The sequence below is a fragment of the Rhamphochromis sp. 'chilingali' genome, assembly GCF_963969265.1.
Source record: "Rhamphochromis sp. 'chilingali' genome assembly, chromosome: 2".
Classification (NCBI taxonomy): Eukaryota; Metazoa; Chordata; class Actinopteri; order Cichliformes; family Cichlidae; genus Rhamphochromis; species Rhamphochromis sp. 'chilingali'.
The window spans coordinates 30,913,644-30,933,997 of record NC_137930.1 but is presented as its reverse complement, the minus strand read 5'-3'; the positions used below and the strand labels follow the sequence as shown (position 1 = coordinate 30,933,997).

General features: G+C 37.3%; 1 protein-coding gene across 1 annotated transcript in view; it reads right to left on the bottom strand.

Annotated features, from left to right (window-relative positions):
- Positions 1–410: 410 nt before the first annotated feature.
- galt (galactose-1-phosphate uridylyltransferase) overlaps positions 411–20,354 on the bottom strand; it is a 36,824-nt gene continuing 16,880 nt past the window's right edge. Inside the window, exons 8-11 of the mRNA XM_080874225.1 lie at positions 12,456–12,588; positions 9,697–9,780; positions 1,180–1,334; positions 411–759 (exon numbers count right to left, since the gene is read on the bottom strand). Of these exons, the coding sequence (XP_080730351.1) occupies positions 709–759; positions 1,180–1,334; positions 9,697–9,780; positions 12,456–12,588 (423 nt within the window). The 3' untranslated portion in view covers positions 411–708. The remainder of the gene's footprint in view (positions 760–1,179; positions 1,335–9,696; positions 9,781–12,455; positions 12,589–20,354) is intronic.

Here is a 20,354-nt window from a genome sequence, read left to right as displayed (position 1 = left end):
CTGTTATCATAGTGAGAGCACACCTCATTTAACATGTGAAGAGTACAGTACTTACTGTTGTGTTTCATTCAGTAGCAGGTAGAACATTTTATTTCACGAGTCCTCTAATAGCTCAATGGAAATTTGTCCCACATCACCACTGACCATAGATTTAGTATCAGAAAAAAGGATAACTTTTCAGTGTTGAATGTTAAGACGTTATGATTTGAAAAAATAAAAATAATAATTATAATGAAAATAAGAGTAGCACAGTCTTAGACCTAGCCCAGTTTTTCAATACTACTAACAAAACACTGTGTTTGGTTATATTGGAAATGCCTTTGTGGCTGAACACTTTCCAAAATAACCAAACAAATGTTTGTAAGTATTTAACAGAAGGGATGTGAGGAAGGGGAGAATACTGTTTGGAGAGGTTTCACACACATTTTATTTAAAGTCCTTTATTACAGTCAGAAATCCAGTACCAAATTTTGTGCATATGTACTGAAAATAGAAAATATTCACATATTCCTTTGATCGGTGCATGTAGAAAAAGCTTTCGGCCCTGTGTCGGAAATGGTACTTAAACATGTAACTCTGAGACGGGGTTTTTGTCTCTTGCAAATGCCTTTTGTTTTTTTTAAATAACAAATCTTTTAAATACACCTCTTCCAACCTTCACACAGTTTGTTACAATTCAGTGCCTTTCTTGCTCTGGTTTTCATGGATCTATCTGGTTTTATAGTGCTCTTCTGGCAGGTTTCTTAGCTTCTCGGCAGCCTAGGGCAACAAACACAAAGTTATTATGCAGTTTGACATAGTTTTTATGCGATTTTATGGAGTTCTATGCATTTTCAAAGCAACAGCATGAATCAGTGGAATCCTGTACTCATGTTTTTTCTTCTTTTGATTTAAAGACATTAGCTTTTTATCTCCAAAATTAATATTTGTAAACATTTGTAAATCAAAAATTAAGGTGTCAGTCCCATATTAGCAGTCACAACTTTGACTTTTAATTGAATATCATTCAGTTTATGATGCTGAGCTTCTCCTTGCAGTAGTTACTCACTATAGGAAGCTTTGAGTAAAAAATAGTTACTATGACATTTGACTGTAGTCTGGATAAACTCAATGGAGATGAGAAAAATCAAAAGTTCATGTTCTCTGCTCGGTATGAACGCATGTGCATAAATGTATCACCTGTTCAGGGGTGAGATCTCTTTGCTCCTGGGCAAGCATCTCATAACCCACCATAAACTTCTTAACTGTTGCTGAACGCAGCAGAGGTGGGTAGTAGTGAGCATGAAGCTGCCAATGGGAGTTATCTTCTTTTAAATATGGGCCAGTAGGCGCTCCTGGAAAAAAAGAAGACAGAAGAGAATCTTGAGTTGCATTGTGTGAAATGAATGGACCCCGCGCAGCCTCAGGTGGGAGCTCAGCTTTTCAGCTGCTTCTCCACTCCAGACTCAGCTCCCCTCTCGAGCCCCTGCATCACTGAAATAGGGAAAAACTGATTACAGAGTGGCAGCAGCTGCCCTGCCAACCACAGTGGCACTGACCCTCGAGCCCACTGCACCACCCCTCCACAGCAGCGGAGCCAGAGACCACACCCCTGCTACAGATTGAGACTACAGATTATTCAGAAAGATTAAGGTTGATAATGTTCAACTTTTTCCACAACCCTAGAGACCCGAGACTTTCTATATATGCATACTGATGCTTTCATATTGATAGGTCCACAGATCCTGAAGAACCTTGTGTAGGATCAATCTGAAGAATAAGAATAAAAGCTACAAATGGGAGCTGAGTTTTCAGTGACAATATAATGTTAAACTGTTGGTCTGTTGTGGTGAAATTGTTTATGCTCGTTTCTGTGAGAGCCAGTCTGGTCTAGCAGTGGCATGGAAAATCAAGAAGGCAAATCAAAGTACAAAAAGGATGCCTATGCTAAGCAGCCATGAAAAATATATCTGACATATCACATCAAGGGCTTGGTGGAAGAGTCATGAATGCCTGCTCCTTCATATTTTCATGTTAAGACACCATGTTTCAAGTCTAAGAACTGTAATTTTCAAAGGACAGTATGACACTGCATGTTAAAATACATTCACTGGCCTCTTTGTTATGTACAACTTGTTAGTAGGGGTTGGACCCCCTCCCTTCAGGACTGCCTCTGTGGCACTGATTCCACACGATCCTCAAGTATTTTGGTCCGTTATGTGAATGTCTGAGTCCAGGACGTACCAAAAGTACTGCATTGGTTTCAGATTTGGTGACTGTGGAGGCCATGTGAGTACACTGAACTCATTGTTGTTGTCATAAAAACCAGTAACGATGAGCTTTGTGACATGATGTGTTATTGAAAGCAGTCTATCAACACCAACAGCCTGAACAATTGATACAAGATGGGTGGATCTATGCTTTCATGTTGTTCATACCAAATTCCTAAGACCCTAATATACAAATGGTGCAGCAGAAATCGAGACTCATTTGACCAGTGACCATTTTTCCAATTTCCCACCATCTAATTTAATGAGCCTGTGCAAAATGTAGCATTAGTGTTCTGTTCTTAGCCGACCGGATGAGCAGCCAGTTTGGTCATTTCATTTAGCGTTTTTGTTTAGATATTTTCTCTATTTCATACCATTCTCTGTAACCTCTAGAGATGGTTGTGTGGAAAAATCCCAGGAGATCATGAGTTTCTGAAACAGACCACCAGTGGATCATGTGTACCGTATTATTTATTTCCTCAGTGTGCCTGTGAAACTACGAAACAAATAAATACACAAGCACACTCACAAATTGACAAGAGCACAATCAAGAACACTAAAAGGTAAAAATATGCACAGCCAGCTCACAACAAGCTTAACAATCAGTTAACTAACATGGTAAATTAAAGAATAACCCATGATGTAGTGTAACAGAAACAAAAACTTCCCTCCAACTTGGGCTTTTGTGAGGACATGCTTTCTGATTTAAAGAAAAAAGTGTGCAAATGTGCCTCCTGTTGCTGTTCAGCTGGCTTGAGATCTGGTGACTCACAAAAGCAATAGCCTGTAATTACCATAACTTTCATGATCATTCAATCATTTGCACTCATCATGTTTGTCTGCCATTTAATTCTGCCTTTTGCCTTTAATTTGCTACCATCCGCATATGTAAATTCATAAAACTTGCAGAAAATTCCAAAAACATTTGGGTTATTACATCGAGTCTCTAAATCCCCTAAGTGCCAAGACCAACAATACATACTCACTGATTTATGAGTGAAGCATTTAAATAATTTTTTGTATCTTACTGCAAGCTAATTAAGTGATCAGGGAAGAAAAAAATGCAGTGGCACATATCTTTGCAAAAGAAGTATGAAATATCCCTTGGGACATTGTATTCGCAAGGAAAGCTTCTCCTTTTGAGTGAGTTTCCTGACAACGGGGTCTGATCAGACACAGATACAGATGACAGGAGGGCGACATAAAGAAAACTAATGGATGGGGGAGAAAAAAAAGGAGGAACAAAGAAAAGCCTGAAGCAGTCAGATAAAGAATGAATAGAGACAGATGTTCCTATTAGAAGACAATTACCTAGTTTTAAATCGTCTTTGGGTGTGTTTGCTCTGCTGGCATGCGTTTCAGTATATTACTGGGTGCATTATTTCACAGTTAACAAAGTTACAGATATTCCTGGATATGGGGCCACAAATCAGAACAGTTAGCAGTGTAATTTTCAAAGACAAGCAATAACACTATATATCTGACAGATGTTTTACGACTACCATACATCACTGTTACCCTGCATACTGTGTCTGCCTCAATCTGTGTTCAAGTCCTTTACTCAGCCTGGTAATATTGTCTGTGATGCGCTGCACATCTCTCTGCAAGCCTCCTGAAGGAACAGAAAGGTAGTTTAATATAATGTATTATTTCCCAGGTGAATCAAACAGAATCCACCCAGTCCTCCATCTTTCTGTGTCACCACTCTGACACTAATAAGCCCAGCACTAAATAATAAGAGCTGGCTTCTGCCAAATTAACTAAAATAAAGAAACAGCTATAAACTGATATACTGTAAGCTATGTGCTGTATATATAGAGTGAGAGGTCAGTGTGTTTAAAGTAAACAAAGTTTAAAGTAAAGTTGTTGCCTACGGGACTAGAAAGCTTGGGGTCAGTGATTTAACTATATGTTTAAAATCATATAATGCTTAAAATAATCCACCAAAGAACTGCACAAACATAAAAAATTGAGGGTAAGGGGGGGGGGGGGAGAAAGTCCAGGTTTAAATTCAATTGAAATGTCATTGATCTGAAATGAGCTGTCTATTTTAAATATGTGTAAACTGAAGCAATTTTGCATAGAACAAAAGTTAAAAGTATGCTGATGTGAATGCCATGTGGAAAAAAGTACAATGCACCATGTTGATAAAGCATTCATAACTCTCTGAAATCTTTCAAGAGATACAAAACATAGCAGGAAACAGGCAGGCATTTAATCCCCTAATTGTCTGCAAGTACAGAATATGTAAATAAAAACCTGGCTATAGGTTTTTGGCTAAGTGCACACTACAAAACCGAACAAAATATGTATTAGCTTAATATTCTAATATTTAAAGGCCTAATTTTGAAATACTGTGTCTTAATTGTTAAACTGAGACAACTCTCCAATGTATCAAAGTCATTCTGTTTGCTAAAAAATAAAGGTGCAGCTACTGAGTCCCTGCTTACAACCTTCAACACATTGCTTTAACTTGACCTGAGTCTTTTAGACTCTAAGAAATGAAACAGACTAGAAGATTAAAGTCAAAACTTAACACAAGATCTGTGGGATCTTTCACCATAGGCAACTTTAGAGTGCTTCAAAGATTTGATATCAAATAAAATAAAAAGAAGAAAGTGATTCGATGACTGTGTCCTCTGGTGCCCTCTGTCCTTTTCACCACACTGCAGTTTGGGTGGGAGTGTTTCATCTCGCCTTTTAAAACTATCTTTCATGTGGGCTGCCTTGTTCCTAGTGATCTCCTTTAGAAAAAAATGATAACATGACAACTCAGGTGGTAGGTCTTAAAAATACAGGATTTCATTTTCTGAAACTGATCTGTCAAGAGATATTTATGGACCAAAAACTGGCTCTCTGGAACATAACAGATTTCTGAATTCTTTCTTGACTAATCAAAATAATACATTTTAACCTTGTGTTTATTATTTCCAGTCAGATTGCTATCAAACCCTTCCCTGGTCTGAGGATGCTAATGGAAGAAGACACAAGTCACAACAAAAATTTTAAAAATGGGGAATTACAACAGACCAAATAGCAGTAGAGTTGACCTTTAAGCTAAATGATAAATTTAGCATACTGATATGCTCACAAGGACAATGCTAACTTTATAATTTCATGTATTGAGAAAGGAAAACTGATGTCTGACAGGTACTGTGTCTCAGTATTAATTTAATGTGTTACTTGGTTACTTACTAAATGCAAAGACCAGATGAGACTGATGGGAATACAGTAGTTTTGGTCATCATTAATAAAATATTGATTTTGCCTTCTTACATACAGTCAGTGAGCAGTGAGATTTCCTTTCAGTAAAACAACTCACAGGGCACAGGTGCTGCAAGGATTGAACCAACAACCTTTAGCTTATACAAGGATCACTCTGTCCACTCAGCCATGATAGCACTACAGTCCTTTCTGCCATTCATCACCTCATCGCATCACTGCACTCTGCTAACCTCTGCCCCAGCTTGAACACAATGCAAGGACATTTCTGTGGCTTGACTCACAGTATGTAATGTATTTCCTTTACTTTCTAAAGCACAGGTTACTATCAGCCAGTACATTCACGAAGCACCTCTGTAAAAAGCAGAGAACTTTCTGGATAAAGTTTGAAATCTTGCTTTTGTGTACAAGTTGCTTCTTCACCTCAGAAAACTTATTTTGGGCTGATATTTGATATCCAATATAAATTGCAAAAGTGATATTTTTCTACAGTTCCCACAAGTTTATTTGCTTTTTCACTTTGCTGTTCTTTCATTTCCCTTATGAGTTATAAATTATGGGGAGGTACAAGAAAAATGGGCGCAGCATTGAAATACATGACGGCAAATAAACATTTGTTAAACTGAAAATACAAAAGAGCAGCAAAACATTTAGAAGAGCCACCTGCAGCATTTTATAAATATGTAAATTTATTTCATCACAAAGGCAAAACGTGTCTTCAGTTCCATGCCAAACCACTGTCATATATTCAATTCGCAATGACTTGTAACTCAACAACAAATTCAGCTTTCCTCAGAGGATATGACTTGATCGGTTCAACCTGAAATGTAAATTCAAATACCTTTTCTGACTTCACGCATTTTTTTTCTTTCTTTTTTTTTTTTAGCAAAAAATGCTATAAAGACATTACATGGATGAAAAAATAAATAAATAAGTAATGGGCCTCCTACACCTAAAGGGGCTCTTATGATATCTCATTCTAAGTCTATTGATTTGACTGCTTCCACTCTTTTGGGAAGGAATTACACAATATTTTAGAGTATGTTTATGGGAATCTTTGCCCATTCATCCAGGAAAACAACTGATGAGGTCAGTCACTGCAAGCGAGATCCTACCGTCCAACAACAATCTCTGTTCCAATTTATCCCAAAGGTGTTCTGTGTGGTTAAGGTCAGGGCTCTTTGTAAGCCAGCAAAGTTCTTTCTCACCAAAGACATTCAACCATGTTTCATCCAAATTTGGAAGCACAGAATTGTCTAAAATTGTAAACTAAAGTTTAGAGATTTACCTTCACTGGAATTTAGGAGCACAGCCCAACCCAGAACATAAAAAAAAACAAAAAACCCAAACAAAATAGCATCCCTCCTCTGCCAAACGTTATAGCTGACACAAGGGTTGCTTAGTCAAGGATTGTCGTGATTATTTTTGATCAATATTGAGATCATGATTATTTGTCATGACTATTCATTGATTTTACTGACAGAATTTGTTCATTGCATCTGTAAACAGAACACTATTTTCACATCTTCAGTGGATCTTTTTGATTTGGATGGATTGTTAATGCTGGACAATTTATATTAGCAGCAGCTGCTTTGCTTTTCTTGGCCTTCAAGCATTAGTTATACTGTAGTTTTGTCATTTGTGTTTCCAGGCAGTTGTGTAACTTTGCAGTGAACTCTTTGCATATGATTCGCTCTTGGTTAACATCACTTTTGCTCAATCCAAAGCACTTATAAATAATGGATGTTGATCCACTTCAAGGGAAAGTTCTTAAACTTCTGCTGTGGCAGACATTTGAACTTTGTTGTACATCTTTTTCTTTTTAATGTGTTGTTACTTTTCTAGACTGGTGCAGGAAACTTCAAGCTGCATGGCACAGAAAAAAACTGGCTGGTATACTCAGGGAAATAATCAGGCAGTGAATATTTAGAGGACACTTTATTTGCTTTTGCTTCATGTTCTGTTGGTGGAGTGGGCAATTTAAACATCACTCGATCATCGTCATTTAATTGTAAGAAGCCAAAATCATGATTAAGATTAAAACTGCAGCCCTAGATGCACAATTAATTCAAAGAGAACACTTCGACCCATATCCAATTATGGTATGACAGTGTGAACAGCACAAATCCGACATTTTCAAGTCCGATCTGGGTCACTTTCATATGTGGTACTGAATCCGATACATATCTGTTTTAGAAAGTGTCTGCTGTTTGAACGGTCATGTCGCATTAAATCCGTCTTTTACGTCACTGACACAAAACAGACACCAATTATCAGCGCCGGAGAAGCGCCCGAGAAGACATCGTTAACGCTTCCTGGCCATCCGGTGTAGAGGAACATTTTTATTTGTACTGTATAATCTGCAGATTCTGACAGAAATCTGCATCCTTTGAAGCATGGCTCCTCTCTAAAACAGCAATAAGGATCATTATTACTCCATATGTAAATAACAAAATAACTTTATAACTTAAGGCAAAATTGGGAAACGTAAAGTCTGAAACAGTCAAATAATACTGTTTGGTCTGGGTCTAAACAGAGCGCGTTGTGTGTGATGTCTTCTTTTGCGCATGCGGGCCGCTTTGAGGGTTCACACTAGAGCGCGTTTGCTGTCACAATTTATTTGTAGTGTGAATGAGCAGACAAAAAAAATGGATTTGATCAAAAAATCGGAATTAAGCATTAAGACCTGCAGTGTGAACGTAGCCTAAGATCTCCTGTTTTACATAAGAGACAAAAAGGTTGTATCTTTTGTAGAAGTTTTAAAAATGTAAATATTTCAATGTGTCTGAGTGCACACTAAAGTGGTAACACAGTAAGTGGCTGATGTCAAAGCTGAGACTTTATCAACCAATTTATTACGGCAGAGATGATGCAATTGCAGCAAGAGCTATCTAAACATCAGAAAACGTGTGTTGCACCTTAACGAACATATATCTTTCCAGTGACATTGGACGAGCTGATCAATATTCATATGTTCATTTTGTGTTGTGTATGATGAAGTGCCTTTGCAAAATTATGTTGGGGAGAAAAGACCGATCAAGGAGATAGGTGGAAGACTGGGGATGAGAAGTCCTCTGCATGTTAATTATGCCGATCTGCCATTATTAAAAAGCATGTCACAGGGTGAACGTTGACTTAATGGAGAAAGGGTGGCACAAATAATTAAATATAACAAGAGGTGGAGAAAAGCAATTGAAAGCTCAAAGAAAAACCAGAGGATGTAAGGAAAAAGGCAAGAAGTGGCATCTTTAATCTTGTGTTGCAGAAAATATAATGCATATGAGGTCAAAGTGGGGTGGATTTTCAGTATTAAAAATCTGCGGGGCTGTCAAAAACATAAGGTGTGACAGAATTTTAATCACCCTCCTTCCATATGACTTCTCATTGGTGCCAATTTGGTGTGGTATGAGAAATCATTTAAATACTGACTATGAAAACACTTGAAAACACACATTTTTATAGATTATTCTATAATAACTGCACTAGCTGATCACTCAGATTCAGTCAAATCATGCAAAATTGATTAGATGGAACTTTACAGTATAAACTGATAATGACCCAAAGCACAGTGCAAAAGCGAACAAAGAGGTTCTCAAGGAAAAGGAATTGGACATCCTTCAACGGCCAAGTCACTCACCTGATCTCAACCAATAGAGCATGCACTTCAGTTGCTAAAGACAAAACCAAAGAACTAGAGATGGACAAAGCAAAAGCCAAGTGATTGCAGTAAAGGCCTAGCAAAGCATCTCAAAGGAGAAAATGCATCATTTGGGGTTCTAGATGTCAGGCAGTAACTGAATGCAAAGTAGTGAAAACCTCCTAATATTTAAAATTGTTAGTTTGTTCAGTTAATTTTGAAAATGAGGCATTGTATAAAAATGGCTATAATTGCTGAACAGTTAAGGCAATACGTTTAGTAAACCTCTTGATTTAAAACTGAGAGTCTGCACTTCAATCACACCTTGATTGACTGATTTAAAATCCACTGTGACAGTTCACAGAAGAAAAGATATACAATCTGTGTCATTTTATATTATTATATGGATATATTACAATATTTTGTAGTAGTCTACATGTGATACATCCATCTATTTATTTAAACTAAAAGTATCTTGAAAGTTTTCTGCCACCTGTCTCTCATATTTCTTTCACTCTCTTAAAATATCATAAAAATATGACTGTTTCTTTTTAATTCCCCCCCCGACCATGCCACTTTTTGTCTTACCATGCCAGCCCATGGAGTATGGAAAAGAGACTTCGAACAGATTGTCATATTTGGTCAGTAGTCGCTTCATAATGGCAGCCAGACCTGACAAACAGTAACACAGACATAGATATAATGACTAAAGGCAAATAGTGTGGGAAATAGGGAGCATGAACACATTTACATATACTTATATACCTGTGCGCATAGTTAAAAATTAACTACATGAGGAAGGGAAGCTGAAGCAAGGGTGTAAGAGTGAAAAAAAAAACTTTAAATGTGAAATGAGAAACAAATGCAAGCAAAAAAGCTTTGAACTGAAAAATTTAAAAATAAAAAAATCAGTATTTTGGAGGGAAACTGGAATATAAAAGAAAAAAGTCCAGAATTATTAGTATACAAACAATTACACACACACACACACACACACACACACACACACACACACACACACACACACACACACACACACACACACACACACACACACACACGACAGATAAATAAAAAAATATTCAAAGTAATCTGTCACAATTAATCAGTAGTTTCACTTCTAATATCTAAAATATGATCTCTTCTTTAATTTTATCTTTATCTATCTTTATCTTTGAGAGCTAAAATATTTGTAACACACAGTTCAAAAACATTCTGTCATTGGCTTACAGTGGGGCAAAAAAGTATTTAGTCAGCCACCGATTGTGCAAGTTCCCCCACTTAAAATGATGACAGAGGTCAGTAATTTGCACCAGAGGTACACTTCAACTGTGAGAGACAGAATGTGAAAAAAAAATCCATGAATCCACATGGTAGGATTTGTAAAGAATTTATTCGTAAATCAGGGTGGAAAATAAGTATTTGGTCAATAACAAAAATACAACTCAATACTTTGTAACATAACCTTTGTTGGCAATAACAGAGGTCAAACGTTTACTATAGGTCTTTACCAGGTTTGCACACACAGTAGCTGGTATTTTGGCCCATTCCTCCATGCAGATCTTCTCGAGAGCAGTGATGTTTTGGGGCTGTCGCCGAGCAACACGGACTTTCAACTCCCGCCACAGATTTTCTATGGGGTTGAGGTCTGGAGACTGGCTAGGCCACTCCAGGACTTTCAAATGCTTCTTACGGAGCCACTCCTTTGTTGCCCGGGCGGTGTGTTTTGGATCATTGTCATGTTGGGAGACCCAGCCTCGTTTCATCTTCAAAGTTCTCACTGATGGAAGGAGGTTTTGGCTCAAAATCTCACGATACATGGCCCCATTCATTCTGTCCTTAACACGGATCAGTCGTCCTGTCCCCTTGGCAGAAAAACAGCCCCATAGCATGATGTTTCCACCCCCATGCTTCACAGTAGGTATGGTGTTCTTGGGATGCAACTCAGTATTCTTCTTCCTCCAAACACGACGAGTTGAGTTTATACCAAAAAGTTCTACTTTGGTTTCATCTGACCACATGACATTCTCCCAATCCTCTGCTGTATCATCCATGTGCTCTCTGGCAAACTTCAGACGGGCCTGGACATGCACTGGCTTCAGCAGCAGAACACGTCTGGCACTGCGGGATTTGATTCCCTGCCGTTGTAGTGTGTTACTGATGGTGACCTTTGTTACTTTGGCCCCAGCTCTCTGCAGGTCATTCACCAGGTCCCCCCGTGTGGTTCTGGGATCTTTGCTCACCGTTCTCATGATCATTTTGACCCCACGGGATGAGATCTTGCATGGAGCCCCAGATCGAGGGAGATTATCAGTGGTCTTGTATGTCTTCCATTTTCTGATGATTGCTCCCACAGTTGATTTTTTCACACCAAGCTGCTTGCCTATTGTAGATTCACTCTTCCCAGTCTGGTGCAGGTCTACAATACTTTTCCTGGTGTACTTCGAAACCTCTTTGGTCTTGGCCATGGCAGAGTTTGGAGTCTGACTGTTTGAGGCTGTGGACAGGTGTCTTTTATACAGATGATGAGTTCAAACAGGTGCCATTCATACAGGTAACGAGTGGGGGACAGAAAAGCTTCTTACAGAAGACGTTACAGGTCTGTGAGAGCCAGAGATTTTCCTTGTTTGAGGTGACCAAATACTTATTTTCCACCCTAATTTATGAATAAATTCTTTACAAATCCTACCATGTGAATTCATGGATTTTTTTTTCACATTCTGTCTCTCACAGTTGAAGTGTACCTCTGGTGCAAATTAATGACCTCTGTCATCATTTTAGGTGGGGGAACTTGCACAATCGGTGGCTGACTAAATACTTTTTTGCCCCACTGTATATGTTGGAGAAAAGGTGATGTATTTGCAATTTTAATCAAGTATATAATGTCTATAATGTCTTTAACCTTAAATGCATGTAAACCACTAAACCATACTTTAACAGTGATTAATTATTTGGAATAGTGTTAACACGAAAACCGAAAGATAAAGTTAATCATTATTTTACAAAAAGAAATTGCAAAAACAAAACAATAACAAAAAATTAAGTAATCAGTTACAACAATTTCACATAGTGGAGGATTTGACAAATGTATTAAAAGGTAATACTCTTCTGTAGTTACATAGTACTTAAACAGCTTAGAAAACACTTTTTGAACTTAAAGTGTGTAAAAGGGTCTAAAATTATATACTTTTTCTACTTTGAAGATGATACATATCAGAAATCAAAGCTGCAGGTTCTTCACTCAATCACAGTTTCACCTCAGAGAACTCTAAATTGCCGTATCACTCTCTCAGTCACTAACTCTGTAAGTATCCTTACACACAGACAGTCTTAAAACACACACTTACCCTCTCTTTCCTCTGTTGTCAAGTCACTGATTCGGAGGACATGTCGTCTTGGTAACAACAATGTCTGATAGGGCCAAGTTGCCCAATATGGAACCACTGCCAGCCAATCAGAACTCTCCACCACAACACGTTCCTAAGAGGATACACATTAACATGTTTTAAAGTGTGCAAAGAAAATGGTAAATGGTAAATATCAATAATATAAAGCCTAAATTGCTGATACAAAGCTAAAGTGGCTTCCCAGATACTTCATGAGGTCATCACATTACCATTTTTACAAACCAAAATTACTTCTGCTGTGCAAAAGTCTTTAGCCTCCAAGGTTTTATTTAAATCTCAGTTCTAATAAGCCAGACTTTTTTTTATATTTTTAAAGTTGCCTTAGCAATAGTTTCTTCAGCCTTTCTGAATAACTTCCAAAGCTTTTCTTTGTACATTGGCTGATTTACATTCATTTTCACTCCAGTCCTTGTACCCGACCATTTTCATAGGAATGTGTGTTTATTTATTGAGACACCTAACACTAACCTATGAATCATTCAAGCATAAAAAAGACACCTGACTCAAGGGATGACTCAACAGTGTCCCGTGTACACCTAACAGAGAACAAAGCAAAGAAGCAACATTTAATTGTATCTTTAGGCATTTTTGGTCACGTGCTTTCCTTGAATTTATGAAAAAGCCAAAGATAACACTTTGACAGGCATAACATAGTATTTTCATATCAACAAGGTGATTCCCAAAGAGCTGTTATCAAAAAGCTTGGGATATCTCACCAGGATGTTAAGTGTGTCCTTAAGAATTTTGAGGAAATCAAACAAATAGACGACAAAAAAAGGAACAGGGCTACAAAATTGACCTACAACAGATAAACAGTATCTGAAAGTCATTTCCTTAAGAAATAGGAAAACGTGCAGCAAAGACCTGACACAGGACCTGAGAGGTGCATCTGACCCATCTACTGATACCTCATCGAAATGGTCTCATTGGAAGATTGGTTGTCAAGAAGCTATTTGTAAGCAAGAAAAACAAGGAGACAAAAATTGAGGTTTGCCAAATTACACAAGAACTGACAAGAAAGATCAGTGGCAACAGGTCTTATGGAGTGATAAATCCAAATTTGAAATTTGAGAAAGGTAAACAGTAAAAGTCTGCAGCTGACTGTAAAATACAATAGAGGCTCTGTCATGGTTTGGGGCTGCATTTCAGGCAATAGTCCTTCAAGAAGCTATGAAGACAGTTCATGCTATGTTGGATAATAAAAGGAGATCATACCAAATGTTGATTTTTCAAGCCCATTAAATTGTACAAACTTAGTTTTTGCCTTGTATTGTGCATCTCCATTTGTTTCATGTTTTGCGCCGCACCCATTTCCCATTTTCCTAACAAAAAAAAACTTTCCACATTATTGTATACTGTAATTATACCTTTTATGGTATGTGTCATACAGATACTGTATACCTGTATAGGGTTTTGCTGTCTTATATTATGCAAACAGAAAAAAAAGAGAAAAGAAAATTTCCATGATACATAAAGATATACCCGATGCTACACAGGAACATTCACACTTATGTTTGCTAAACTAAAATTACCCTACACATGTTGAAAGTAGTAATTTGATCCCTTTAGCTTATTACACTAGAAAAAGGAGCCATAAAGTTAAAAAAAAGAAAAGAGCATGTTGTAACAAAGTGGGTTCAAAATGGTAATATAATGAGTCAGTCAGGTTTGGCTGTTCGCAGCAAGTAGCCTAATTATCATAAATTGTTTATATGCAAAATGTGTCTGAAGCCAAGAATTAACAAGCTGATGAATGGGCACAAACAAGCCCTGACCTTGCTATTATAATCCATCAAAAATAGATAAGTGTGTGCACATGCTTGTGTGTGTGTTAAATCACTAGCATGAATCTGATGCAACTTGGCTAGTAATCCCAACAGAATACATGCAATCGTTTTTCCTCTTTGCATTTTACTTCCAGGTTCTGTTTGTTTGCATGTATTTCCTAACAGAACTCACTGCTTATTGTTATCAAAGCACAGACCTGATAAATTAACACCTCAAAGGGTTCTTTAACCAAAGATATGAAGCTAAGATGCCTGTCTGTTGCTTAGTACTGCCAGGTGAAGAGTGAATTTATAAAAGCTGAAATCTGATCTGTGAGTGTATTGAGACTGAAAAGAACTGTGGCAGAAAGCCAAAATCATCAGCTATACAACTGCACTTCTTGGTTTCCATCATCCATAGCACCTAATTGACACACTGCACACAGGCTTGTATGATGTGTGATTTCGCTTGCCTAAAAAGAACAAGTTGAATTCAAGTCAACGAGCAGAAACAATCCAAGGATCACTGATAGAAGAAAGGATTTACCAGAGCCTAACTGCAAAAGTAAAGTTTGTGTTAAATTGATAATGCTGAATGGAGCACTCAGTGAATCACATCTCTCAAAATGGTACTAAAATGATTTTATAGTGTGCTGTGTATAATCATAAGGTTTGTAAGAGACAAGAATAAAATAATACACAGATCAACAACTCAACACAATGCATTGTCAAAGGAAATAAATACACATACCTTCTCTATACTGGCTTCTTGTAATTTTGAGATTGTTTTTAAATTTTACTTATCACTTTTAAAGCATGTTTTGATCTGGCTCCAGGCTACATAGCAGATGTGTTACCCCGATATCAGCCATCTTACAGCCTTAGATCCTCAAGTGCTGCCCTCCTGGTGTTTCCAAAGTCAAGGCTTAGAATATCCTTTTGAATAACCCACCTGAGTATATAAGTCTTGGAAAATCTGTGACTTGTCTCAAATTAATTCCAAAAAACACATTTTCATAAACTTGCTTTTATGTGATGTTTGCGCTCTCTTTCTTGTTCTTTATTTTGTTGTTATTTGTGTATCTTTTTTGACTGTCTTGTGTATTTTGTATGCAGTGTTTTTCTGTCTCTTAACCTCAGTTTAATTTTACAGTTTTATTTCTGGCCATAACCTCTGGCTTTCTTTTCAAATTTCTACTTGTACTTGCCTCTGAAAGCACTGTGCAAATTCTGTTTTTGAAAGGTGCTTTAATTATTCAGTGTACACCTAGTTTGCCTGATTTTTGATTTCCTTCACTCTTTTTATTTGCAACCATTTGCACATCAGAAATCATAACTTATCAGAGTCTAGCAACATACCTACAATCCAACCTGAGCAAAGGGAGTTAGACTAACAGAAAACAATTAACAATAGTTCAAAGGTTTAAATACTGAACATGTTTCTACCAGCATGTTGTTCACCCTTGTTGCACCTTCTGTGCGGTGATTGCCGAATTTTGGACCCTGGATTTCCTCCAGGTATTCAAGACATCCCCCACACCAACAGAAAATAATGTATTGTGACTCATTCTGTCATTTCCCATCACTGTGTTTCTAACCCCAGAACTAGAGTTGTTGTACAATACTACTATAAACCTAATTATCAGTAATCACACTTCTAGCCAGATAAGAGTCGGAGCTATAATTCTTCCACAGGTTTGAACAAGCTTGCCCAGAAAGGCATTAGTGCATAATTAATGGATCTACAGGGAATAATGTGCTGTTAAATAACTGTGGGGGGAAAACACAAAGTAATCTAACAGAATCACAAAATGTTCAGTTCTCCTAATCAAGTGAATTTGCTGTATAGAATTCTACTTAGTGCCTGGAGTAATACCACAGAGACCATGGCTTCTGTTTCACCACATACGCTTTATTTATTTATCTTTTAAAAGGGATGATGTAGCGCAACACTGTAAAGAAAACTGTATAATATTTTAATGCAAATTATTTAATCAAATCACCATGACTCACATTTTATGCTTTTAACCATAAAAATTTTTTTAACCTAAAAGCACTTACGCTACATATATCTACATAGTTTCTTCTATTTTTGTTCTATTAACACTCAGTTTTTTTATTCTTTATCCTCAAGCCTACTCAAGTTCTTTTGTCTTCAGTACTTTCAACAGAATTACAGAGAAACACAATGAAGATGGAAAACTGAGAGCCAGAATGGTGAGGAAAGATTGAAGAGGAGGTGCTATTAAATGACAGAGAGGAAGCGAAGGGTGGCGTAAAACAGACACTTCACGGACAGCAAATCCCAAGGAGTTTTATTCAATTAGCTTAGAAAGTTTTTGTTTCAAAGTCAAGAGGGAGCCTGGGAGCCGAAGACCAATTCAGAGTCCTCTAAACACGGCAGTGTGCCAATTTAAGGTCCTAACCACGAGGTCAGAGAGACAGGAGCAAGGAGCCAGCGAGAGGGAGAGAAGGAGAGAGACGTTAGAAGATGACAAGGCTTTTTTGCACACACACACTTCTACTTTCACACTGATTTTATAAAGGTCAGTCCCCATGAGTACCTGTCTAGGAGATTCAAGTGTCTACTCTGCTCTTCTCAAAGCCTTAATGCTATCCTCTCTATCTCCCTCACACACAGACACACACTCCCAGTAGAACAGGTCAGCTCATTCCCTGAATGAATCAGAGGCTGTCTGATTTTTTCTTTTTTCCTCTCACCTGCATGTCTTTCTCTCTTTGTGACTTTGCATCTCTGTTTGTGCCTTCACTCCTCTCTCTCTATCTCCACTCGACTCCTGCAAGCTTCTTTTGTTCTTTCTGTCTCTCGTTCCATCTACTTGCTTGTCTGCCTTCGTCTTACTTTACTCCTTGCAGTTAATCTGAAACGCTCTTCACCCATTCTTAAACTTGAAATACTTTTTGGCATAAAAAAAAAAACAACTACAAAAAAACCAAAAACGCTTTCAATTCAAGAGTAGGCTACAAGTAGAAAAATATCACTGTCTAGTTGTATGTGATTTTCAGCTGCATTTTTAATATCTAATCAAAATAATAATGACCACAATTTACGGTAAATGAGCAGGAAAATGAACAGTTTACAAACCAAAAGTGAAACTTTAGCAACTAACAGAAAAGAAGTTAAGGGTCTTTTTATATTTAAAAGGCTTATTTGAGTCTATGCGTGCATGTGCACGTGTGTATGTGTGTGTTCATAAATGTTAACTGATGAATCATCCTAACTAAAAAGTAAAATAAAAAAGTTCAACATTATGGATAAAAAATGATTTCCTTTCTTGCAAATATTTATATAAAATGATTGGTATCAGTCTTTCAAGGCCTTTACATTAAGTATGCAGGTGGTGCTCATCAGTCTGACTTTGCCCAAACATTGCTTTTTAAAAGGAAGAGCTACTCTGGCTACTCTCTGGTAAAAAAACAAACAAAAAAAACAAAAACAAAAACTAACTACCATGATCATCACTATTTAATAATGTTGTATATTTATTGTTGTGCGCTTCCCCTCTTTAATATATAGAAAAAAGTGAAGTCAAGGCAATTAACTGTCATGGTGTGTAGGTTATACATAGTGTGAGAAATGTGATGAAGAGGGCCCAAGATCCTTACACAGGATGCAGGCAGGAATTAACCAAAGAAAGACATTTATTTAGAAAGTCCTGATTTTCTGTCTTCTTTCTCAGAATTATGAAAAAAGTCAGAATTCTGACTTTATTGTCTGTAGGTTTTAATATCAGGTTTAATGTAGACATGAAAATGTAGTCATTCTTGTCATCTTGGTAGAAAATATAGTTTGTGATATTAGTAATGTGATATCATTACTTTAATTGGGAATAGTTGCCCCAGTAAATTTACATCAAACTACAAGAACATCTTACAGGTGGAAGTCTAAAACTGAAGGCACAGCTAGGTAATATCATTACAACAAGATCAACTGGTAGCATACTGTATTTTCCGCACTATAAGGCGCACTTAAAATCCCTTAATTTTGTCAAAAATCAACAGTGCGCCTTATAATCCGGTGTGCCTTATGTATGAATTCTGGTTGTGCTTACTGACCTCGAACCGATTTTATGTGGTACACGGCGCTCAAAAATCTGTCAAGAAATGTTTTAGTATGACTTTGGTAAGCTACGAAGCTGCACCGCTTAATGGATTGTCAGAGCATTACGGCTACCGTAGTCAGGAGCCTCGTGGAGTAATCTGGGTCCAAAACTCCGTCAACTTCAGGTCCCAAAGTCAAACGAACACTGCGGCATCACTCAGAGTTAAACACTGTCTAAATTCTTTCATCTTTAATAAAATGATCAGCGTTGCTGCTTTACCAGGTGTAACAACTAAATTTAACATCCAGGCATCCATGAAAACAGAATTTATTAAATTTAACGGAATTAAGTTAGCAGGAAGTTAGCTCACTAGTTTCTACCTAAACATTATATAGCATGTTCTGACTGAGAGATTTCTGAAAAAATTAAAACGTACAGCTCAGCTATCACTTCCAACATAAATGTAGAAAGGAAAGTAAACAGCAGTGACGTTTGTAGGGTTACTGAAGTTCGGCTAGCTGGTATATAATGATGTACTACGTGATTGCTAGCGACACAGCTATGTTAGCATAACATAAACAGTGAAGCTGGAGGACGAACGCTAACTTTTTTCCACTCGATAAAAGTTCCCAATGCTGTAAACAGACCAAACTTCAGTCAGGAGAATTGAGATAATTAATCCACAATACAAGGTTAGTCATTAATATACTGCAACAACACAGGAATGGAGGAGCTGCGAGAGAATTCAACATTGATTAATCAATGGTACGGAAGTGGAGGAAGCAAGAAGAATGAGTTGAGTAAAATTTGATCTGATTTTTTTTTTTTCGTTTAATGCGCCTTATAATCCGGTGTGCCTTATGGTCCAAAAAATACGGTATTTGGGTAGCTTATGGGTGGATAAACAAAAGTGAAGCAGGTTTACAAAAAAAGGGTTTTAGCTGTGAATATAACCTGAGGTTAAGTATATTAAAAGTGGCATAAGTAAGCCAGTTCTCCATGGTTTCAGATAGAGATGTAAAAATTCACTCCCAATTCGTTCTGGGTTTCTGCTAAGTGTATGCTCACTAATAAGACATTTGCCAACCTGCTAAATGTACTCAGTGCTGTCTTCAGTGGTTACTGCTGCTGATGCTGTACACATGACTGAAAGATCACTCAAATACACCCACACTGAGTTTTCCTGTTCTTCTGGCAGGTTGAAGATTGATGCTGCAGCATTATGTTAATGAGCATCTCTGCTGTCCAATCACACGCTTCACTGACCAAGAGACAGGCAGATGATGTGGATGGGAAATCAAAAGAGAATGGTGAGGTATAAGTAAGAGAGAGAAAAAGAGCAGCATGGCAGAAAAGTGTAGTAAAGTAGACAGATAAAGAGAGCAGTCATGGTGAGAAAAACACTACGGCAGAGGAATTTCCATCAACATTATATCAAAAAAATAACTGAAGTAATATATTAAGAAAATCATTTGATTAAACAGGCCTTCGGAATCATGTATTATGGTTTGAGTTGCATATTTGACCTGGGAGACCACATCTCTTGTACGTCTCCTTGTGGAGCACACATTAGACATCAATTTCTGGATAATACACTGGATACACTTTCCATAATTCATGACTTTAGAAATTTTGAATCTGATAATAACCTGACCTCACAGGAAGAGTAAAATACAAGCTTTGGGAACACTTTATAATAGCTACTGTTATTAAATAGGAACTTGACAGGTAATTAAACTTCTCTTAAAAGATAATTACAAAATTACACAATGGAATGAGTTCGGTTTATGCACCAAAACTACAGTGTAGGATTTAACAAACCATGCTTAAAATCTACTCATCCACAACCTTAAAACTGGACAATGGAAAATTTTGCTTAAAGGGTGCATACTGTATTAAAATGGGGTCCTGCCATGGCACAGATACCACAGTACACCTTCATCCATCTCTGTGTCCAACAGTTTTAGACACACGGCAAAAGAAAGTCTTGCTGTTATAATTCCATATAC